At 43.0% G+C, this 24,267-nt stretch overlaps 1 protein-coding gene across 1 annotated transcript; it reads right to left on the minus strand.

The window, feature by feature from the left end:
* Positions 1-1,318: 1,318 nt before the first annotated feature.
* ctnnbip1 (catenin, beta interacting protein 1) lies at positions 1,319-21,303 on the minus strand. The gene is made up of 4 exons (XM_079272951.1): positions 21,197-21,303; positions 13,071-13,185; positions 12,079-12,169; positions 1,319-4,036 (listed from the first exon to the last, which is right to left on the minus strand). The coding sequence occupies exons 2-4, from the start codon at positions 13,164-13,166 to the stop codon at positions 3,978-3,980; spliced, it is 246 nt and encodes an 81-aa protein (XP_079129077.1). The 5' UTR covers positions 13,167-13,185; positions 21,197-21,303; the 3' UTR covers positions 1,319-3,977.
* Positions 21,304-24,267: the final 2,964 nt, after the last annotated feature.

Here is a 24,267-nt window from a genome sequence, read left to right on the forward strand (position 1 = left end):
GTCTTTAATCAGGGTGTGGGTGTACATTGCTAGTGAGCTATGCTGCCATGGTACTAAGTCCAACTAGCAGAATTGAAGACAGTATCAATCATTTGTCAATAGGCTCTTGTATTTTCCTGTACTGTCTTTTATGCTGCGAGTTGTAGGAACGGAGAAGCTAAAGGTTTCGGGTGGACCAGAGTGAGTCTGTAGAGCTTTGTGTGGGGCTGAGAGTGATTGTGTGCAGCTTTACTTCACAGCATGTGCCCTTTCTGCCTCTCCCTCCTCTTTCCCTGGATTGCGCCTGGCTTTTGCTTAATAATGTTATAATGTCGAGTCATAAGGCGGGAGGGAGTCACCTCCCACGCTCCTGGAGCTGCCGCACGCTCGTTTCTTCTTTATTGTTTTGCTTTGAAGATGAAAGGTGGAGCTGATCACATTCATTTGGGCTGTAAAGTTATATCCTTCCTCTCAAATTTATGGGGTGGAGCTATTTTAGCACCGGGTCAGGAGAGTCATGTTGCTCCCCAAATAAAGGCCTCCCTTTCAATTATGGTGATTTTAAAACTGTCAAGATTTTAGAAAAAGTGAGCTCAGCAGTCCGACCCCCAATTATCCCAGAACAATGTGAGTAGATACCAAAAATAAAGTCTCAACCTGTTTTATTATCTCAGTTATATTTCCTTTCATACATATTAAGCACGCCAACACGAGCTACCTGGTTCCTGTGCACACTTTCACAAACAGAAGGGAGAAACCTGAATATATGAGTGCAGAAACACAACAGCATTTTGTAAATATGGATGAAGCATAAAACACATTTATATCTGAGCCTGGGAGATGAGAAACTAAATAGCCCTTGAACAGGATCAACTTTAGGCCTGTATGATTTTCTTTTCTTTCTGTTGATATTTCACGTACAACTTATTAGAAACTTGCCTCACAAATATTCTATTTTAAATTAAAGAAGTACATATAAAACACGAAGGGAAAGTTTGAAGTTTAATGAAAGAAGAGAGATATGTTTGAGCGAGTAAGCGGACCTCGAGTAGAGATGTTGTCGTCTGCGGCTTCCAAGGTCTGAAGATTTCAGATTTGATCAAATATGCAGACTTGTCTTTGCATAGAAACAGCATCATTCACTTAGACTGAACTAAAAGATAATTTTCTTCTGCACACACAGACAGTAAGAGGAACAAAGAAGACATGATTTTACCCTCATTATGATACGATGAACACTTTCTCCCAGCACCATCTGAACACGAGCAGCCATTCTGAGCCGTAACAATCACTTTCTCATTTCTTGCATGTTTGACAAAGAAAAGAAGGAAAAGTCACCTTTCACTGTTTAAAATATCTTTAATGGTTCAGTTGGTATAGGATTTGGAAGCATTAAGTCAGGACATGGTCAGCAGCCATACAAAACAAAACCAACGAATCAATGTCGACTGAGAGGAGAATAAAATACAAAAGCAACGCAAAAAAAGAACAATTAGGCAACGTCAGGTCATCACAGTAAAAAGATACATCGATCCTAGTCAAACTTAACAGCATGCTGAAAATCAAAACCGCTCGCAAGTTCAACGATGATCACTCGCACTCACACACACACACACACTGAATAAAGGCTGTAGAACAACCGTGATAGTTAAATGTACAGTAAGACGCCTTTTAGAGAGAGATAAAAACAATGCATAGACAAATAAAGAATGTTTAAAAACAAGAGTAAACGTAAAGACAAAGGTCTTTGTCGTCGGCGGACAGCGTGATAGATCTGTTGGCTGATTACATCGCAATGATTACCGAGGACATTCAAATAGAAGTTATTGCCAACAACAAATAAATGGATCACACTTTACCCATACAACAAATGATTTTTTTTTTTCTGAAACATTTTAAAAGAGCTAGTAGCTTCAACAAACGTCAAGAATGTACAAACAATGGTCGCCGTGCCGCGGACGCGCCGCTTGGATGCACATTATAAACCACGAGGCAGACATGTTTGGCTTCAAAACATTACGTTGCAATTCTTTTTTAAGTTATACAAGCTGACAAACTGTACTTAAAATACATTAAATATTGATCATGTCACTAGAAAAACATGTTGGTTTGTTAACAAATATTCATTTGAGCTTTTCCAGTCAAGTCAATTAACACAGAGAAGGAGAATTAAATCAGCGAAGGAATAAAAACATGGTTACAAAGTTTTCTTTTATCCATTGAATCCAAACATAAAATCTCTGCCCTCAATATCAAAATGTATTTTTTGCAAATATCCCATTGATAATAGTGCAAGAGATACAGTACAGTCAGAAATAGCACACAGCGTCCATGTTCAGTTCAACATGTAGAGCTTGTGTGACTTTAGTGTGAACAGAGCTGCGGATGACGTTAAACTATCTACTGGTTCTCCATCTTTAACGATGTTTTCGAGGAAGTCAATTCAGTAAACAATAAATTACAACTACAGCGTCTCGTCTCTTATCAATTTTCTTAAATCATGTTAATGTTATCTTACAGATAAAAAAAATAAAATACAATTGGCACAATCAATTTTCCAAACCATCTGTACAATAAAAAAAAAAAAAGTTTGACATGCCACAACAACCCCAAACCAGTGTTTGTTTGGGGAGAATGTGCACACCTGTGTTTCATGTGATTATGTCTGCTGGTGTCTTTACTTCTTGCACCTTCCTCCAGAGAAAAGCATCGCTGCACTCTCAACAGCCTGTGGTTCAAAAGAAAGCAGCAGCAGAAGAAGAAGAAGAAGAAGAGGGGTCTCGTTTAGAAGAGGAAAACGGCGTGCGCTCAAAAAAACTCTTTCCATTTCCATCATGCCACTAGCCTCGTCATCCTGCTCTGCTGAGCCCCGTAATCAAACATGAATGATTAACGACGGGCTGCTGCGAGTGTTAAGGCGCACACGTCACTCAGGGCATCATTCTAGTATTTGTACGTCAACAAAAGGTCAGACTGCAAATACAAAAAGAAAAATTTGGTCTTTAGTCAGTTCGACTTTACTGTTTTGTTATTTCTGCGTCACGGCAGCAGTGAGCGCCGTCAAATCACTGAAAGTGAGAGAATCAAGTTCGATACCTAAACGACATGTTGTTGAGGCACTCCATGAGTGAGTCTCGGTTCTACGACTGACTTTCTGCCGCAAGAAGGTGAAAAATAAACAGGCCGGAATTTGATTTAAAGTGAAATTAATTGTCTGAGAAGAGTTATGAATACATTAGATTTTATTTGACGACTTGGCCTTCGGCAGGCAGGTTGAAGTAAGCGTGTCGACGCTCTTCAGAAACATCCCGACATCTGCGTGGGAGATGAAGAACCCGTCTATCACGCCTCTATTTACACACACTAAATGTTTATGAATGAGGCCCCGCGTGTGACAGAATACAAAAGCCTTCATAACACAACAGCTAAATCAAAAACTATTTCAGCCCCATCAGGGGAAGCAGAAATAAAAAAAGAAAAATCTCTCCCCCAACACGATCAATCCTCACACTCGCTGCTTGACCAGATCTATATTTCTCTTTGCTTCAGTTAGCTGCTGACTGGTCACTTCCTCCAGTGACCACCGCAGATACAACATGTAACACTGCCTAAAGTCTCAACACAGACAAAAGAATACAAAACAAAGCCAACCCACCCACAATAAAAAGAAAAGAAAAAGAAACTACATTTGATATTCATCCACACAACCTGTGAGTGTTTTCACTGACTGCCTTGTTGCTGAGGCGTCGACCCACAGCGAAGCACTTGAGTGCAGCTCAGGTAATGGCCGCCAGCTTGTATGAGGAGTCGGGGATGGAAGAGGCTGGGTGGGGGGGGAGAGCGAGGCAGCCACCTCCTGGTGTCTCTTCCCCTCCTCTCCTGAGCTCATCAGTGTCGTGTTTGTGGAGTTGCTGTGGATCACGTGCAGGAAGAGGGTGGGGGAGGGGGAGATGCAGTGGGGTGGAAAGGGGGGGGGGGGGGGGGGGGAGAGCCCAGGGTCACTGTCGTCGGTCCTCCGCCTCTGACCGCGAGAACGCCATCACCACGTCCTCTGCACCTGAAAACCAACAACAGTAGATGGTCAGGTAAGTCCTCCAAACAATAACAACAACATCAACCCAACATGCTCGTCTGCAGCAGGAAACTAGAACATCCTAAATAATCTAATTTACTGTAACTGTTGTTGGGAATTAGGGCTTTAAAGAGAATGAAGTGTTATCGTGTATTTTTATAGAGGCCGAAATCTGATTCATAATATTAACCAAACACCCCGAGAAGCCGAATGTGTGAGTTCTTATCAACCCAAGACTTTTATTTTTTAAATTTCAATGATTCAAAGAGGATAAAATCAAGACATCGTCACTTTTATACCACTTGATTCACGAATGTTTTCTAGGGAGAGTATTAGTCTCCGACAGAGAAATGATATTTACTTCCGTGTCCAACAGGAATCTCGATGCTTTACATCGACACTAGGCGTGACCTGGAGGTAGTTTCTGTCCAAGTGAACCAAACACACATCCACACGTATCCATAAGGGGCTAAAATGTGTTGCAAGTAATAAACTGGGATCAGATTTTGCTCTTCTGCTCACATTTCTTTCACATAAAAACACAACGGTGAATGGTTTGAGAAGAGGACATCACCTTCGGTATAGACTCACTGCTGTTTGAACCGCAGTAAGTCTTCCACACGTTACGAACTATTAACTTGTGATCCGATCGTCCACAACGGATTTTAGTGCAAAGTGTGAGGCGAGTGAGAGTTTTCCACGGGTCATTGGATCCTGACAGTATCCTGTAAATCCTATCAGTTGTGACCATAAACTAGAGAGAGAGAATACAACAGCGTGTGGAAAGCCACCGCCAGCCATCACAGCACCCTGACCGGTGGTACTGCTGACAGCGGCATCCTGCTCTGCCATGATAACACTTAGATCTGAGGCTTCTATGTCATTCGATCTCCTATGTTGCTGCAGCTCAGGCAAGATCGTCTGTGAGTAAACAATACCAGATTCCAGCCGATGATATTAAACCTCACTAAGCTCTGGAAAAAAAGAAAAGAATCACCGAGCACACAGAAAAGAGACCGAAGTGATCTACAGCACACGGGGTTGTGCTTCTTCTTTCTCCTTTTGTTCCTCTTTCACCAAGTTAACGAAGAAGAAACCGAAATGCAGACTCGTTTTTTCCAGTTTTTTTTTTTTTTTTTTTTTTTTTTTAACAGTTCTACAAAACTTGTTCTACAAAACTTGTTCGAGTTTTTTATGTGCGTGTTTTTGAGTGAGAGAAATAAATGTTTTGTAGAAGAAGTTTTGTAGAACTGTAAAAAAAAAAACTGGAAAAAAAAGAAAAAACTGGAAAAAAAAGAAAAAACTGGAAAAAAAAGAAAAAACTGGAAAAAACTGGAAAAACCGAGTCTGCATTTGGGTCCTTGAACACACCAAATCCGCCCTTGAGCTTGCGTTGTCGTCCTCATTGCGCTGTCCTCTTCATCTCATAGTATCCCAGCCTTTCAGAACCCGTTGGTGAAGGTGGATTCTTTCACACTGTTCCGGGCTGTTAGGATCCACTGGCAGACTTGAGAAAAAGCTGATCTTCTCTGCTCATAGCTCTGAATAGCATTTACGGCTAACTGGCTTGGCCAGTTGCTGCTAGCACAACAGCTATTCAGAGCTATGAGCAACAACAGTTATTGCCTCATTGCTTTTCGTTTGGTAGTCTTGAGAGACCTTAGTCTGTAATGCAAGTATGTCTGCATGAAAAGATGTACAAAGATATATTATATATTCGCTAATGCGAATCGCGGTTAGCATTTCCCCATTGGCCGTAATGTTAAAATTAGCTTAGAAGCTAGCGACATGTTATGATGTTCATAGAAGACAACTTTAGTACTGTTGAAAGCATCTTGCTGTTCAACGGGGACACCTGCGGCTTATAGACCAGTGCGGCTTATCCATGTACACATTATTTTTTCTTTTAAAAATCAGCTGGCGCAGCCAATATACCGGTGCGCTCTATAGTACGGTACATACAGCAACATCTCCAGTCTCCTCAAACCGTTAATTAAAAAGGCGTCTCTTAAAGACGAGAGCGGCAAACGACAACTTGGTGCCAAGGCCTACAGGAAGCTACGCTCACGTAAATATCATCAACACAGAGTTCTACACCTTTGCAGACAGTTGAGGATTTCAAACGGCACCTCGTGCATGTCTGCTATAAAAATTTTTTTTTAACTTTCACACTACAGCCCTCAATTGCTCGTTAGATTTAATTATTGTGGAGATATGAAAGTAGGCCAGGGGCTGTCAGCTTCCACATGCATTTGGCACAAAGGGCGGACCCTCTGCCTCAGACAGCACAGACACTTCAAACACAGAATTAGTTTTTCTCTATGGGGAAGATGATTACCATGTCGCTTTTTTTGGGGGGGGGGGGGGGGGGATATGAACTCTCAAGTTCCTTTTTTAAAGCTCATTGGCCAACCAAATGATGGGGTTATGGCAAAAAAAAAAGGAAACAGGAAAAGAAACTAGAGACATAAAACTATGTATCTCATCTGCTTTGAGGCAGCACGTAGCGAGGATGATGATGCTTGAACAAGATGACACTTATGTAATGCCACACAATGGGAAACTCGACCGGAGCGACGCTGCTGCTGAACAGCACTTCTGTTCAAGATGAGACCTTTTTTGTCGCAAGGACACGCATCTATTGCAATAAATGTCAGTCTAAATCATTGTGTGTGAATAAGTTCACCGTTGTGTAACAGGCAGTTCAGAGAAAGGACACGTCGGACACGGCGCAACTTGAGCCCGATGACCGGAATACATCCACGGAGCCAAGCGGACAGCCGAGCTATATCGGTTGCACTTTTGACGGAGAGTGATGTGCGGACCCCGCCTTGTGTGCGTCTCTCTTACATGCACGCACGCGAACTCGATGGAGACGTCAGGTCCCTCAAAGCTGTTGCCTAGCGACAGATAAAAATCAGCCTGCATCAGAGGACGGCAGGCTGCTGCCGCCTATGAGCAAACAGCTCGTTTGTTAGGATGCGGGGCTCTGTGTCAGTCCGTCCTCCGGCCCCTCCCTCCGCTGTGCACTGACCCTGTACTCATCCAGCCTGGTGGGGGCGGACAAAGCGGCTCCGGACGGTGGATTACATAAATAACAGCAACAACAGGCATATCATCCGATTTGTCCTCAATAAATATTTTGAGAGCAAGAAAAGCCTCCTCAAATGGAACAGAGAGGTTAAAGTAGAACTCGTGTTTTTGTTTTCAAATAAAACGTATAAAAAAAAGAGCGAATATTGATGACACCATGTCCCAAACTCACATATGCACAATTATGTGCTAAAACAATGATCCTATAGGTTGAGCGAGTGAACATTTAAGCAACTGTTAAGTCACATATCACGCAGAAATGTCCGTCTATCTTTGGGTTTCCTCCGGTTGATCAGAAACAAAACAAGCAATTTGAACAGCGTGGAAGATTTTTTGAAAGGCACTTTTATTATTTAGTTAATAGACACACAAATAAACAAAATAAGAGCGATAAATTAATTAATAATCATTATTTGCATCTCTGGCCTCGTCCAAAAGCAGCCAGAACCAGAGCGCCATCTATTCACCAGCACCGATACACAAGCAAACAAAGGCTTTCTTCACACGTCTATGAATCAATATGTGGTCGATGAAAGGTAGCCTGAAATGAACTCGAGTCCCACAGAAACCTCTATGGATAAGAAAGCTGTGAAATGAACCCAAAAGGGAGTTTGTTTGAAGTAAAAAGCACTTTGCTGCGTCACTCAAGTCCCTCCCGTCTGAACTAGCAGACACACGATGACTCCAGTGTTGCAGTGAGTCTGAGCAGCAACATCATCATCTGAGGTCACGATCTGTGCCGGGTCAGCAGAGAGGATAAAGCCCCCCCCCATTGAAAACAACTACGGCGCCGGGGTGGGTTGAGAAGCACGACACACAACGTTTTACACAACACATTTAAGGAATATCAGCACATTAACAGCGTATTGCAAATGGGTAAACCTAATAAAATCTCATTAATTCACAACATATGCACATGTTTCCATTGAATGTCATTCACACACATGTGATATTTCAGAGCTTTAACAAGCTTTGGCATGACGTTTAAGGCCCAGAGATGAGAGCGTATTTAAGGAAAACCCAGTCTCTGTGTTTCAGTGATTTGAGTCACTTCATACATCGGAGTCGTCGGCTCTGATTCATGCTGCAGTGACACACGAGATAAAGTAAGAATCGATACCACTCTGCCCCGGCCCGAGTTACTGACACACGGCTTCGGCTTGAGAAGGTGGGTTGAAAAGATACGGGATTGTAACACAGAAGAAAAAAACAAATAGGATCGTGCATCGATAGGGCTGCAGTGAATGTCGAAACAAGAGAAGGGACGAGACCGACTGCGAGAGATTGTAATGTCACACCACGGCTGTGTAATTAGCACTCCAGCTTGCCTCCAGGCCCCCTAGTGACACCTGCTCCAAGCTACCGACGCGGCACGTTGCAGCAACACCGAAGCTCACAGGAAGCCGGAGCTTTCCTGGGACAACAGAGGCTGCTATGACAACCCCATCCTCGTCTATCCTCCCTCAGACATCCTTCCTGAGGAGGAGTGAACTGTCCTTGTCAAATCAGACGAGATAACAAGTCGTGAGATTGCTGGCTGTACGTGTGGCTCTGACAAAAGTCTATTGTTTAAAGTGACACGTCGTCAGTCACAAATAGCCTTGAATAGGAGTTGAAGAGGGAACAAGCAGCCTGAGAGTAAAGAGAAAAACTTCTGTTCGCCTCACATCGTGCTTTAAAAACTCTGCAGCACAGATAGTATTCAATTCACACTAAAACAGGCCGCACTTAACGAGTTCACACTTCATTTTCACATCACAATAACAGCGTTCAGACGCAGCCCTCGGCTCCTCGGCTACATCACGGTGTTCCAGCTGAAGAGGCTGAACGAGAAAGAAGCTCCAGAGCCTTTTGTGCAGAGAATTCATTTGGCCTGATTAAAATTGCAAAACAAAATTACGTTATTGCATGTATGGTAATCAGCCAATTAAAACATGTAAAAATGCTAATTCTGTGACCCAAAGACATAAAAGAAATATGAACGGCAGGCCCAGAGTTGATTTTCTCTTGGAGGACCCAGAATAACATCGGACAGCTGCTCAGAGTTCGAGGGAATGATTCAGGGTTTGAACACTTCAATCAGTCCGATCACATGTGATGGACAGAATAGACGGCAACGCCTACAAATGTGTTTTTCTGATCAGAATATGCCAAAGCTGACAACAGCAACAATGTTATCCATTTGTCACATTAGCTTTTGTTCCGCTCTCACACCTGCACTTCTATCTAACATTTCCTGAGTAATCAATACCAGAGTGCGTCTCCACAACGGGATATTGCCCTCAGCGCCGTCTAAGCATGCCGCCACCCGATCAATGAGGCCGTGTCTGACACGTGGCACCGCGGCTCTGTGCCGAGAGCCCTCGAGGACGCCGGTTATCGGAGCATCCTGCATCAGCATGCCCAAGCACGTCTCTCTGGTTGGAGCTCATCTATGGCCTTCAATGGTCAGATGGCTCCAATAATAATAATATCCGTTTGCTTTTCCAATTCAACAACATACACACAACTCATATTGTATAAGGAGTAGTGTATGAAATATTCGATGAACCTTTAAAGTAGCTGATTAAACGGTATTATTTGACAAGCTGAAGGAGGCGAGTCATCGACTATTACTCTTCAAAACAGCAAGCTGAGCAGCAGTGACAGTAAACGGTGTGCTTTTTTATTATTATTACTAAACCAATATTTCCATCAAAAGCCTGAGCAGGAGAGGCGATTAGCTTTTGAAAACAGCTGTCGTCAAATGGCATCAAAAAGCAGTGCGGAGTTAATGTCTACGGCTCAGAAAGACATTTGAACTCAGTCGTTATTCTTAGAAATTGTCTTCTTAAATTGGAAGATATTGCCCAAGCGAACCTGCTCAGAAATAATAAAATGAACTGAAGCCACTTCACCAGACCCGTATGCGGTCTGTGAGCAGATACATCAATGATGCAGGAGCAGACAAAGACAAACAACCTTTGCCTGGAAATGTGCTGGCTGGTCACAGACGGTGTCTGCTGGAGCTGCAGCACTACTGCTGCATACAGAGTACAGAGAGGTGAGGGGAAGGTCTGCCGTCTCCAGAATGAAGTGAGGACAGAGTACGACATGATCTACCTCCACACTCATGTCCACTATAATCAACACATTGAAATTCAATCAACGCGAGTGTCTTTCCCCCAAAACGTAGGAATATAAATCGCACAATTACCGATATTTTGAACAGGAATCAAATGAAACCTCACTTTGTAATATTTTTTTGTTTGAAAGCTGTGCTTCTGTGAAATTAAATTTTAAGAGGCACAATGACAAGTTGCCAGGCAATGAAATGCTTCCTTTCATCTACCCCCCCCCCCCCCCCCCCCCATTACCAAGTCTAAATGAGATTAAATGTGCTGATACCCACAAACTGCTGTCCTTAAGCGCTGCATAGTTAAAAGCTATCTGCACGCCTAATCACAGTACTTTGGAGAAGATGTACACCACAAATAATTTATCGGCACATTGAGGAGGTGGCAGGCTGCCAAATTACACTAAATGTGTCTATTTATGTGATGCATAATGCATACCGGGAGCACCTTCCACCGGTCCTGTTCCTCCATAATTAATGAGGCTCTTCTTAGCTGCGTTGATAGCACAGAGACACGGAGTCCTTTATCTACTAAAGGGCATGAAGACAAGAGGCGGAGGGTACAGAGCACAAACTGACATCTTGTTTGAAGTTGTTTAAAACATCCTTCAGAAATGATTAACTTAAAATCTGCACTGATCTCACTTTCGGTGTTGCACTTTTTAAAGACCCGCTACCATCCTTCCCATCTGATGCAACGCTTCATGTTCTGCTGCTTGATGAAGAAACGCGCTGTAATAAAGCAACCCACACTGCATGCCCATGACGCATCTAAAAGGTGCAGCACATTTCCCCAGAATGAGCCTGAATTTAACTAAATGTGAGTCCACAATTTCATTACCCCGTCGGTTAAAACAAATATAATAAAAAAAAGCCAGCGGAGGACAAAAAGACAAAGTCACTGCGGTTTTTACTCGCCTCCTTAATACCCTGTAAAATCAAATCCTTCTCCACAGAAAATCACATATTTATCACTTCAAACAACGATGATTGTTTCCTTGCACAGAAAGGACACGGACAAGGAGACATAACTCTTCATTGTAGGTGAAGTGTCACAAGCAATTTTCCTGACCTAAAGCTCCCCGAAGGGACTAATATCAGGAGGGACAAAGCGAGGCCTGGGCCCCCGCAGGTTTACCACAGGAGGACAGCAGGGCTCCTATCCGACAGCCTGGAAAGCAGCTGATAAGTCTACTTACAGAAAACATTTAAAAAATAAATAAAATCAAAACAATTTGCTGCTGCTTTGCCGGGTCACTCTCCACACACACACAGTTTCATTTCACCCAGCACCCTCTTGTGGTTTGAAAAATGTAAACACTGTAGAGACTAAGAAAGCTCAACAGCACCCCCTGATGCCCTGAAGAGCATTGACCATCACATGTAAGGTCAGTCTTACAACAACCATAACGAACAGTGATTTGCTTTATCGCATAAACACGTCGATATCTGAACTCCGTCTGGGCCATCCGTGAGAGGCAGCGGTGAAAGCAGCGATGCACTCATGCAGAGGGTGAGTCACTCGGTTCCAGTCAGCCGTACTTGTTTGCTGTGTGAGTAATGTCGCAGTGCTGGTGGGCCGCTGAGTCAGCGTCAGTGCACGGTAAGGGAAACCCGTTAACGCCTGCTGGGGTTAAAGGACTCCAGAGGAGCGATGCGGTTTTGCGGTCTGGGCAAAGTAGCACTTCTGTAACATGTGAAAGTGGCATTTGTGAGCCGGTGCAAAACGCATTCTACCCGTATACCTTCAACAGCACTTTAAGTGTGTGTGTGTGTGTGTGTGTGTGTGTGTGTGTGTGTGTGTGTGGCACAGCCTTACCCTGGTCTATGTTGTGCTGTGGTAGCTGGCTCATCTGGCTGTGGACCACACCTGCGTAATTCCGGAGAAAAGCCTCTTCGCTGGGCGTAAGCTGAAGAGTGAACAAAGTGACAAATCAAGTTTTCAAAGACGAACAAACTGAATACTTATCAAATGCTCTTCTCATAATAATATGAATTAAAATAATTCTCCCATAGACGCGTGTTATTTCTGGATTCATCATATTTTATGTTTTGAGATAGAAGTAGGTATTAGAAATAATTAATTTCCGTCTCTCTGACTTTTTGGTTTCTTTTCCACACAGGTTTAAAAGATTCATATTTTTCATTTTTAAATCTTCTTATCTTTTAAAAAGAAAGGTTTAAAGGATGATTTACATAACATACTTGCTTCTGTAAGCTTTAGATTTCTCTGCTTCTTTGATCCTCTGAGGCTCTAAATGAGTTTATCGCTGCTCAATTCCTCCACAATGTCATTCAACACCTGAATCATTGTCACTACCTGAGCTGAACATACAACACATATCTGGACCAACAGGGTTGATTGAGACGGTCACCAATAAAATTAAGAATACAGTTGATTTATATTTCACTTTTAGTGTCGGCCTCAGTCTGCCCACCGTACTCACCTCTGCACCAGAGAAGACATGCACTACACGACTCGTACAAAATTAAAGGACAGACAACTGGAATGGAGGTCTTTATATATTGTGAATCTGTTTTGAGATCTGGCTTTGTTTGCTCGAAGAGCCCATCTTTGTGTGCTTCTTTTCAAAGCAAGTCGAAAAGGGTCTTCTACTTTCATCTGACCAATGAAAGAAACATAATGATATGACGGTCATGATGTTTTGTGGTCTTTGTGGTGTGCATGAGCTGGACAAAAAGCAGCGGTAAAATGTATTTTTTGCTGCTATTTAAACCTGTAAAATGTGAACACTGAAATATTAAATGTCACATGGCCACAGTTTGTGTTGGTGGAGAGACTGCACTCACATTTGATCCCATCTTCTTTAGCATGAGCAGGACCCGCACTTTCTGTTGGACATACATGTCTTCAGGAGACTTCCCCGGGGCCTCCTCGCGGTTCATCCCCCCTGCTCCTGTGGCTCTGGACACACAAACAAATCCACGTTACACAAGAACTGCAAAAAATAAAAATCTAAGCAACACAAACACTCGCAGTGTTATTAGAAGTTAAAAATACTTAAAGACTGAGGTTGTTTCGGCCGCACTATCTGTCGGCCATAAACCGACAGGCGTTGTTAGTGGCCTAAAAACGTCTCGTTCAGCTGTACTTAGCTCCGCCCTCTTCTGTGTCTTGTGGTTGCAAAAAGCCAAGATGGCGACGGCCAAAATGCAGAGCTCGAGGCTTCATAACGGCTGCACACAAACCAATGGGTGATGTCACCGTCCACTTCTTATACGGTCTATGATTCTGACTGCATTTCAATCATCGGATGTTTTTCTGACCCGACTTTTCAGACGTACCGCACTAGGCTGGAACTAGAGGTCTCACTTTTAGGGTAAATGATCCAGACTGTTGTGTTATCTCAATTAAGTCACACAGTCGAACAACACCGGTGATACAAGTCAGAGGCCTCGTCACAGTGCAGTCACGGTGCAGGCTCGGCACTTCACAGCGTGACTGGCTGTCATTAATATTGCATGGAGGTTTTCACACAGATCTCGCCCCTACCTGCTCCTTCCATCTCATATTCTCCGTCTAACTAATGACCTATTTTCTCTGTCAGTCTGCAGAGATGCAAAATATAGACACGGGGGAAGGAAAGGGAACGAAGGCGATAAAAGGAGCTGCCAAAACTACTGCGGATGACAGAAAAGGGATAGGTTGCCAAATCACTAATGCATGTTGACAGGCCGTTTGATGTGGGGTTATATTTAATTGAGGAGCTGGCTCGTCGTCCCCACTTCCCAGAGCCCGGAGGGGGGGAGAAGGATGAACGGGGCATCGGTGGCCATTGGCTGGCGTTTGGGTACCACTGTGAGCGTGTGGATTCATCCAGATCAGAGCAGCTGGAGCCCAAGCTTCTGGCTACAGTCCTTAGAATTATAGCAATCTTTGGTGGCAAGCAAATAACACTTGACTTTGTCTTCATGTCTGTTTCCAGCCACACGACACTGAATGAGGGGGAAGATGAGTACATCAAGTGTTCACTTCCACCTGAGCGCCAGGCATCGTTTACAAATCGGAGAGCCGCTGAAGTCTCGAAGCAACATGAAAAGATCTTGCTGGTGTCAGTTGCTCCGTACACCTTCAGGGAGGATATTGGCGGCGAGGGTGAAAGGGGGGGTGGCAGTGTTTTCATATCAGCAGCAGTGACACGTTTGATCAAGTTTCAAAGCTCCTTTCACCCAGACAAATGGAAGAGCTAAGACTGGAGGCAGAGAGACCCAGCAGTGAGGCGACACACGGAATGAAGCTTGATATAAACTCAGGAGCGCCAGTCGGCGTGCATCAGAGGCTCACTGGGAATAAAACTGGTCACTGTGTGAGACTGGATAGAGAGCGACTGAAGAGAACAGTACTACTCCAACTGTCAACAGATGCCATCTTGTCTTGAAAAAAAAAAAAAAGACAATGATGTACCAAACACCCATTGATATTCAGGCTTATTTTGAGACTTGACAATTAACCATTTTCACGTCCGCTGCAGCACAAAAGGCGGATATATATTCCACATTCATCACCTGTAAATAGGCCCACTGCTTTCATGACTGAGGCATTTCTGATCCTCTGATGTTTGCGTTTGAAGCAGGGTAGGAAATTTACATATTTTTTTGGGGGCAATTTTTGCCCCATTAACTGAAATCCAGGGACATTTTCAAAAAAGTGGGGGCACTTTTTGAAACTTGTGAAATAACATTTAACCTTTGTTCAAAATAATAAATATAGTTATTTAGGCTTACAGTATATGAGCAATTGTCATCAAATGGCAATAATAAGACTATTAGGAAGTAGTCTACAGATTCAAAGTGTTTTCTTAGATTTTTTTTAACAAAAAACAAACAAATCAGACAATCACATCCAATTTTATTCTTATTTCTTTGTGGTTATTTATTATTATTAAATGTTTTAAACAACTATTAACAATTATTAAGTCAACGATGCCTTGATTACATATACGGCACTTCCACAGCAATATATCTGTTGTGAGAAGTAATGCGCAAAATCCCATCCCAGGTAGAAAAATCACAGAAATGTAAATGAGGTTGATCAGTGATCTTCCATTGTCACTTAAAAAAAAGAGGAAAGGAGTTTCACCAGTTCTTTCTCAGGCTGGAAAGGGCAGAAACACTCATTTGTAGAGGACTATTTTGGGCAGTGGAGTAGCTACAGAACTGTGAATCATGACAGTTCTGGTCCTCAGTGGACTGGACAACAACATGCATACAACAGTGATTGACACTGTGCATAATTACGTAACGGGTAGTTTCATCCGTGCGATCCTGCTGAGCAAACTAGCTTTCCAACCATGTTTATAATTCCAACAATGCGCCAGATGGTACTCGGCCGCAGACTTAACCTCAACATAATGGCTTCCTGGGTATCGCTGCTGGATTACAGCATGTTAAAAACACACGGGTCAAGATAAAGTCCAGCTCATGATTTTAAAGCCAAAAATCACATGCGAACTCTCCTAGGAAGACGAACTCTGACAGAGGACAATGTCTGAAGTAGTCAAACAACCGGGTACATCTAGAGCAGGGATTCCCAAAGTGTGGTGCGGAGGAGAGGAAAAATGTAATGGTGGTCTAATGGTGTAATAATTCATATTAAATATAATTTTCACAAAATAAAAACATGAATGTAACAGACTGTCTCATGTTTGTCGTTCTGGTGTTGACGATGATATGTCCCTTGAGGGTTGCCGTAGCGAAGGCGCAACCCCTGCCTCAGGGGTTGCGCCTTCTGAAGCTATCAGTCATAAAAGAGGACAGGGACAGAGAGAGAGAGAGAGAGAGAGAGAGGGACAGAGAGAGAGAGAGAGAGAGAGAGAGAGAGAGAGAGAGAGAGAGAGAGAGAGAAATCGGAGGCGAGAGGAACGGAGAGGTGCGTTGGGGAGAGACCGGGAGAAGAAATCGAACGGGAGTCAGAGGAAGATGAGACGGAGGAAGCAGGAAGGGATTGCACAGACAAATCAGGAGCACATAGGCCCATCAAGTCAAGGTAAAAAAGAGGAAACGAGAGAGCATCAGACTGGGAAAAAAAAGAGGCAATATGATGAAAATGATCTGGTCTGCACTTGGATTGCCAATGCAGATTGCCCAAAGCCACAGTGCGTGGTGTGCAGTGAGGTTCTGGCTAACAGTCTGAAGCACTCTTATTTACGTCGCCACCTGAACACCAAGCATGCCAGTGCAAGTCAAAAGCCCCTTACATTTTTTATATCGAAATTGGAGGAGTTACAAAACAGCCCAAAACAACTACAGTCTCATTCTATGTATGGTTAATTGTAAAATTAAATGTGATGCAATCTGCCTCTGAGTCTGTGCGTGTGTCCTCGCCATCCTGATTGCTCTTTAAAAGTGACGCCTTGTGTAACTGAAAGTTATTGAAACTTTGTTGCAGTGTTTAGGGGCGTTTTCACACCTTCTGTTCGTTTGCTTTGTTCTGATTCAGGGATTAATATGATACAATGTTGCAGTTGCCCCTTTGTTCGGTTTGTGTTCACACTGCAACATTTAACAGCGGACTAAATATTGTAAACAAACGCCAAGCGCGAGCAAACTGTTCTCTCATTGGTCCGATTTCTATGCGGCTATAAATAGGCGCTGTTGCATCTTTTTTTTTAAGGTGTGGGGGATTGGGGGTGCGTGAACCCGGTCGGGATGTAGAAGGGGGTGCGCGGCCTAAAAAGTTTGGGAACCGCTGCTCTAGAGCAGGGATTCCCAAAGTGGGGTGCGCGCACCCCTGGGGGTGCGCGAGCTGCCTCTAGGGGGTGCGCGAGAGGAAAAGTGTAATGGCGGTCTGATGGTGTAATAATATTAAATATAAAAAAAAAATGTAATTTTAATTTAAAAACTGTCAGGTGGGACATCTGAAGCTATCAGTCGTAAAAGAGGAGAGGGACAGAGAGAGAGAGAGGAATCGGAGGCGAGGGGAACGGAGAGGTGCAGCACAGACAAATCGGGAGCATATCGGCCCATCGCGGAGTCAAGGTGAAAAAGAGGAAACGAGAGTGAGCATCAGACTGGGAAAAAAGAGGAAATATGATGAAAAGTATGTGTGTCTGGGCTTCACTTGGATTGGCAACGCAGATTCCCCAAAGCCACAGTGCGTGGTGTGCAGTGAGGTTCTGGCTAACAGTCTGAAGCTCTTATTTACGTCGCCACCTGAACACCAAGCATGCCAGTGCAAGTCAAAAGCCCCTTACATTGTTTATATCGAAATTGGAGGAGTTACAAAACAGCCAAAACAACTGGAGTCTCATTCATGTGTTGGTCTATAAATGACGCACTACGGGCTTCATATCTGGTTACAGAATAGCGAGAAAGGGGCTACCGCACACAATCGCCGAAGACGTGAGCTTGCCAGCTGCCAGAGAGATGGTGGAATGTATGATTGGGGAGAAAGAAGCAAAAAAGGTGGACATGATCCCGGTGTCCAACAACACTGTGTCGCGCCGCATCGATGCTTTGTCCGAAGACATCCTGGCTACATTAGTCGCTCATTAATTGTAAATTAAATGTGATAATCTGCCTCTGAGCCTGTGCGTGTGTCCTCGCATCCTGATTGCTCTTTAAAAGTGACGCCTTGTGTCACTGAAAGTTATTGAAACTTTGTTGCAGTGTTTCAGGGCGTTTTCACACCTTCAGTTCGTTTGCTTTGTTGCAGTTGCTCCTTTGTTCGGTTTGTGTTCACACTGCAACATTTAACAGCGGACTAAATCTTGTAAACAAATGCCACGCGCGAGCAAACTGTTCTCTCATTGGTCCGATTCTTATGCGGCTATGAAGGCTTAAAAGGCTCTGTTGCTTCTTTTTTTTTTTTTTGTATTAGGGGGGGGGGGGGGGGGGTGCGCGAACCCGGTCGGGATGTAGAAGGGGGTGCGCGGCCTAAAAAGTTTGGGAACCGCTGCTCTAGAGCACTCCTTGACAGACGGCTAGACCTCAGCTGCTTTTTGTATTAACAATTGTTTGATCCGACACATCCACTGAATTATTTCTAACAAGGCTGCTTTGAAATATGGGGAAAAAAAAAAAAAAAATCATACAAATAGATTTGATCAGGATGCCGTGAGACAAAGAGGAAAATGACAAGTGACACAACTCCGCTAAAAACCTATAAATAGTGTTCTGGAAAGAAACCTTCCCATGTTTAGCCTACTTGGGTCATTCTAGCGTTACTCTGATGTACACGCTCTGCTGTGTAACAAGGCTGAAATCATTTCAAGGACCACAATAGGGATCCTGTCAGAGTCCTTTGTGTGCGCCTGATGTTCGGTTCTCGAGGTGGGCTGGCTCAACACTAATCCCTCGAGGGATTGCTCAGCCAGCCTCAGACGTATGCGGCTAATATTCCAGACGTAATCAAAGGCTTTCTTTAATGCTGATCTAGCCCTAACCCTAAATTAACGATATCTGAAGATCGATAGACTATCAAAAGTGTTGACAATTTATTTCTGTCAATCGACTAAATATTTCAGCACAACAACAAAATAAATCCTACGACAATTTTGAAAGTGCTGTAAGTCCCATCACCCAGTCTCTACCCATCCAAACCTGCAGGAGATACGACACCCAGCAGAGTGGCTCCCTCTGGGTCGGGTCTGGACACAGCAGGGGCCAGACTGGTGGACATTGCAGACCAGAAAAGCTCTGGCTTGGACTTGCTGGATAATATCTGCATGCCGTCTTTTGTGTGAAGCCATCTCCTCACGTGTACAGTGCCCACAACAATGGCTACAGTATTTGGAGACAATGGTGATGAACTGGATTGTGAAAACATGATTGATAAGTAGGTCATGTCTTGTTGTCACCACGTGAGGCATGAACTCAAACTGTACGCTCAGTTCATAGCTGGGTTTCTGGGTGTGCTTAACTCTCCGTTGACTATTTCTGTGCCACATTATGTAGATACTAGGCCCTGTTACAGCAGACATGACATTTGACTTATTTATACCTAAGCCACTTGGAAACTTTTCCTACACAGTAAAAATAAATATTGTCCCCATTATTTAGCTTTGACTCGGCTACAAATAATAATTTGTATATTTGTAATGCTAAAGTTAAATTAAGAACATGTATGACCTGGCAACCTAATCTTGCAAATATTTCCACAACACCAATTTTGATACAACTGAATTTTTCCCCGCCCGTGGATGCGATATATACCATAATTAAATCTTGTCTATGATCTCAGAACATCTTAGCTCACTCCTCAGGGTCCCTCAAAGGAATTGAAACAGAAGCTGCTGCTGCCTTAAGCTGGTCCCTCGAGGGTGCGGCTGCAAGATTTCAAAAGCGCCAAGGCAGGGAATGAAATTCTTAAAAGTTATAGGATGTATGTGATGGAACAAGACAATTCCTTGCAAATGTGCAGGACGCACAAAAGACAAAGAACTGTGAGCAGAAAAGATGGCTGTGCACTCTAGTTTGTTTCTTTCAAACCCGTTTGGTGGTCATCCGGAGGCCTCTGTCATCTGGACTGGGTGCGTAAGCCCCGAATGGATCCAAGCGGCTCCGGTATCGCTGTGTCAGGCCACAACAGGCCACTGTGGGGGCCCAGTAAATACTGACAGCCTGACAAGTGTGTGTGCCAAGCACAGAGCAAGAGGTTGTGATATGAACCAGCCCTCCCTCCCAAACTCCGCTCACGGGCAGCTGATGAGGTCCCCCTCGGGACTCAAGCAGCCGCTGAAGAGCACCTGCTCCGACTGTGAGGAGGCGAGGGACGCAAAGCCAAGGGGTCCTCATCTCTCTCCAAATATCCATCCAGTGAGGGGACTGCGCAAAACTAATGCATGTCATACTGTGGTCCGTGACCAACTCTGCTAGTTGCCAGGAGGATTCAGAACACTCGCCCGTGGCCAAACCCTAAAACCCACTGACTGCAGCACTCATCAATGCCCCCGCTGCCGGCAGGGCGCCAGCTTCACCACTCAAAGAGTTGTCAGCTCTCTGACATGTGGGGGGAAAGCAGACACTGTAAAAGGCAGCGTGGCACAATGCATCCATGGGTGATCCAAAAATAGAAAACCCAATGTAGGAGTTGTGTGAAAAGAAAACTTGAACATGAAAAAAACTAAATTTAAAGAAAGTAGCTTCTGTGTCTGGGCAGCATTGGATGTTCTCTATCATGGCTGACTGGTAGGCGTTTGGTGAGTGGGACAAATGGGTCTGCAATTTGTCTTGAACACTTCATATAGGCGTGCATCACGTACACGAAGTCTGCTGAATCCCTGTTGTGATGTCCTCATTTAAGATGCGTTAACATCATAACGTTGGTGACGTTGCAAGTGGACCAGACTGATACACGCTAACGGCAACGTTTGTCTGCAAAACGTTGCACACACGTTAGCTGAGGTTTTTCGAGTTTTTGATCACATTAGTTTTCTTCAAAGTCTTCTTCTTTAACCTCTGGCTGAAATATAACAACAAACAAACGTGTGGACGGCCGACATTGAAAGAAGAACCGGTTGGTTTTCTCAGAGATGGACACACATCGTGAAGGATCTTGTTATCATGTTGCAGGACGCACACTCTTCAAACTGTAGCAGCGCTCTTGCTAGCAAGCAGCGAGCCCTCAGCGCATTTTCGACATGAATCTTCATCAATATCCGTCGTGGTAAAAAATATATGGACGGTACACTCAATGGCTTTACAAGTCACGTTCATTTTGCACTGACGATGACTTCATTTAGTCTCCGCTAAAACCCTGGGATATATTTGCCAAAAGCAGCCGATGCTAACCAGCCGAGCTAGCTCGCTAGCATGCCCGAGACAAAAGCCTGAATGAAGTTCCTATGGGTGCAAACACCATCCAGGTACCGCTGCTCTCTGCCACAAGTGTAGACGCCGGGAATCAAACGCACGTATCGATTCAAAAAACCCTGACAATGTACGCCTCGTCAAGACAACGGCACATATGAGCTTACCCCTCCTGGTCCAGCTTTTCTTTCTTCTATGCTCTGTTTGAATGGTGTGTTGTTGTAGGAGGGCGTCCTGTTCCGGGGTCACATCCCTCCAGTCGGCAGAAGCTTCGGAGAACTACTGACTCAACGCAGCGAGAGTCCTGCTGGATGTTCAGTACCGCTGCCGGCCACGGGGGGCGCCCCCGGCACAGACAACACTACATGTAGGAGCTGTTGCTGAAAGTAACAATGCATCGTTTAAAATATTGCACAGGGAAAAGTACTAACAAAAGTAAAAGTACTCATTATGCAGAATGGCCCGTTTCAGAATAATGCATTTCATATCACTGGATTATAATTAGTGATGCATTCACGTGTAAGCAGTGGTGTATAGTAACGAAGTAGAAATACTTCGTTACTGTACTTAAGTCGTTTTTTTGGATATCTGTACTTTACTTTACTATTCATATTTCTGTTGACTTTTACTTTTACTTCACTACATTTTGCAAAGAAAACTGATACTTTTACTCCGATACATTTCCCCTGAAACCTTCGTTACTCGCTACAAAATCAAATCTATCTTTAGAAACAAAATGAATCATGAGACCAGCGTCGGGGACTGTGGTGGAACACAGACTGCAAGCCAGCAGGTTTGGCGAATCAGTGGTCCTAGCTTGCAAGTTAAATCATTGGTTAATCACGTTAATTGCAAACAAGTGCTCTCAAAGCCGCGGTGTTTTGATTCCCAGTGATGCCCAGGATGCTACATGCTATAAGCTAGCGAGCGACTACATGAGTAGAATTCCACACAGGACGGGTGGGATGAGGAGAGGTGGACGGGTCAAACAAACACTGGCGTTTCCTCCAGGAGGCCGCAGTTTGTGCCGTGTGTGAAACGAGAAGCCAATGTTGATTTATTTGTGACGTAACTTCCGTACTTAAGCAACGCCACTTCCGTAGATATTTTAACGCAAACCACGATCTTTTCCTAAACCTAACTAAGTAGTTTCATCGCCTAAACCTTAGTTGTTTCCTGTGAAGATGGAAGTTTATTTTGAAAAGACAGTATGCATGTAACAAGCCAAAACAGACTCATGTTGCTGGACTTTTGCAGGAAAAACGCACGAAAAATGAGGAGTAACTTTTCGTAAGATATCAATAAAACGGGGATGAATTTATATCATTGTATAAAGAACGACATGAGAAGATCAATCTCATGTATGTAAGTTAAATCAGCTATAATCACTCTTTTAAAGTGATTAGTGACTCGTCTAAAACATTTAAAAAAGGAATAACTTCAATAGAATCATTCTGTACACTGTAGCTTCTTTACATTCTAATGGAATGTAAAGAAGTTTCATTCTAATACAATGTAACTTCTTTACATTCTAATAGAATGTAAAGAAGTTACATTCTATTAGAATGCATTCTATTAGAATACAATGTAACTTCTTTACATTCTAATAGAATTGTATTTTGAAGATGAACAGGACATTTTTCAGTTTCCAGTAATGACTGGGTGGTTACTTTCGGTGCTGCTTTAGTATTGATCATGTTTTGATATTTGAGTCATGTTGTGGATGATCAGATGGAGTTATGATGGTAGCAGTCACCCAATTGCAGATTCATCTTGAGCAAAACCTTTGTCTATTGTGTTCAAATCAGGCCCATATGAGTTTACAAGGCAGGCGTCCTTTCTCAAAACACTGACCTGATGCATCAAGTGGATATTTTTTGCTGAACACAATATTATGCATTGGCCCTCTACATCCTCTAGTCGGAATGAGCATACTTATAAACGCACTGTTACAACTCCTTCATAGTGTCATATTGCTTTTCGGAGAATTATGATAAGTTCATAGATGCAAAAGTATACTTATGTACAATATATTATGTTGAACATTGTTGCTCCTGGATGGATCACAGCCAACCCAATTATGTTCAACACAGCTCCATGTCCTTGGTCATGGTGCCACAGCACTTAAAAGAATAAACTTCATAATTCTCAAAATTCTGACCCTTTGCTTTTTTATTAACAGCATTTACTTGTACTTTTACTTTCAATACTTAAGTACATTTAATATCAGAAAATTATTTTTGATACTTAAGTACAATAAATATCAGATACTTTAAGACTTTTACTCAAGTAGTATTCTAATAGGTGACTTTTACTGGAGTCATTTTCCAGTAAGGTATCTTTACTTTTACTCAAGTATGGCTTTTGGGTACTTTATACACCACTGCGTGTAAGCATCACTAATGTCATAAAGTAAAGGTGGGGCTAATTCAAACTACTTTCTTTGTCCGCTTTATCCAAGAATACATCATGATTTATTAGTAGATGTTGGTATTGTATTAATAATCTGAATCTGCAAAGTAACTAGATATCAAATAAATGAAGTGAAGTAAAAAGTACAATATTGTTTCTAAAATACAGTGAAGTAGTCGTATAAAGTAGATTGAAATGGAATCACCCAAGTGCAAGTACCTTACAGTAGAGTACTCCACCACTGCTAAACACAAGTCTGAAAAACAAAAACCTCAAATATTGTCAAATATTCATCTCTAATTTGATGTTTTTTTGTTCTTTATTTTTTAGGAATCTACCCAGCAAGGAATGTATTACCCACAAAGATTGATATGTTCCAATATCAAACCATGACTACCTGCTTTTTAAGTTATAAAAATGTGTAGCCAACATTGATGCTATTTAAATTTACATTTCTCATGTGCATATTAGGAAAGCGATCACAACTTTTAAGTTGTGTTGTGAATATATAAGGTCGTAGTCCACTTGAAATCATCAGTATCTCTCACCGCTACAGTATGTTCACTTGTATGTCACTATGTGTCTCGTATCAGGATGATGTGGGTCTGTGTTCAATAAAGAGAAAGAAAGCCCCAACAAAAACGATGACAGTATTATACAGTACATCAAATATTTGCCAAAATCATGCTGCGTTCACTTTAATTAATAAACATGTAAACATAAAAAATGGAAATCATTGGGTGAATTCGGTGGCTCTGGCCTTTATCCACGATCAGCCTTTTTTTTTTTTAAAGCTGAATTAACTTAAGCTTACATATGGCTTGGA

Source organism: Melanostigma gelatinosum (assembly GCF_949748355.1).
Source record: "Melanostigma gelatinosum genome assembly, chromosome: 8".
NCBI classification, from domain to species: domain Eukaryota; kingdom Metazoa; phylum Chordata; class Actinopteri; order Perciformes; family Zoarcidae; genus Melanostigma; species Melanostigma gelatinosum.

Excerpts from the sequence above, each read along its gene's own strand:
- ctnnbip1 (XM_079272951.1), bottom strand. The coding sequence starts at position 13,166 with ATGAACCGCGAGGAGGCCCCGGGGAAGTCTCCTGAAGACATGTATGTC. Across the intron at positions 12,170-13,070 it reads TAAAGAAGATGGGATCAAAT|CTTACGCCCAGCGAAGAGGC; the intron begins GTGAGTGCAGTC and ends TTCACTCTTCAG. Across the intron at positions 4,037-12,078 it reads ACAGCACAACATAGACCAGG|GTGCAGAGGACGTGGTGATG; the intron begins GTAAGGCTGTGC and ends GTTGGTTTTCAG.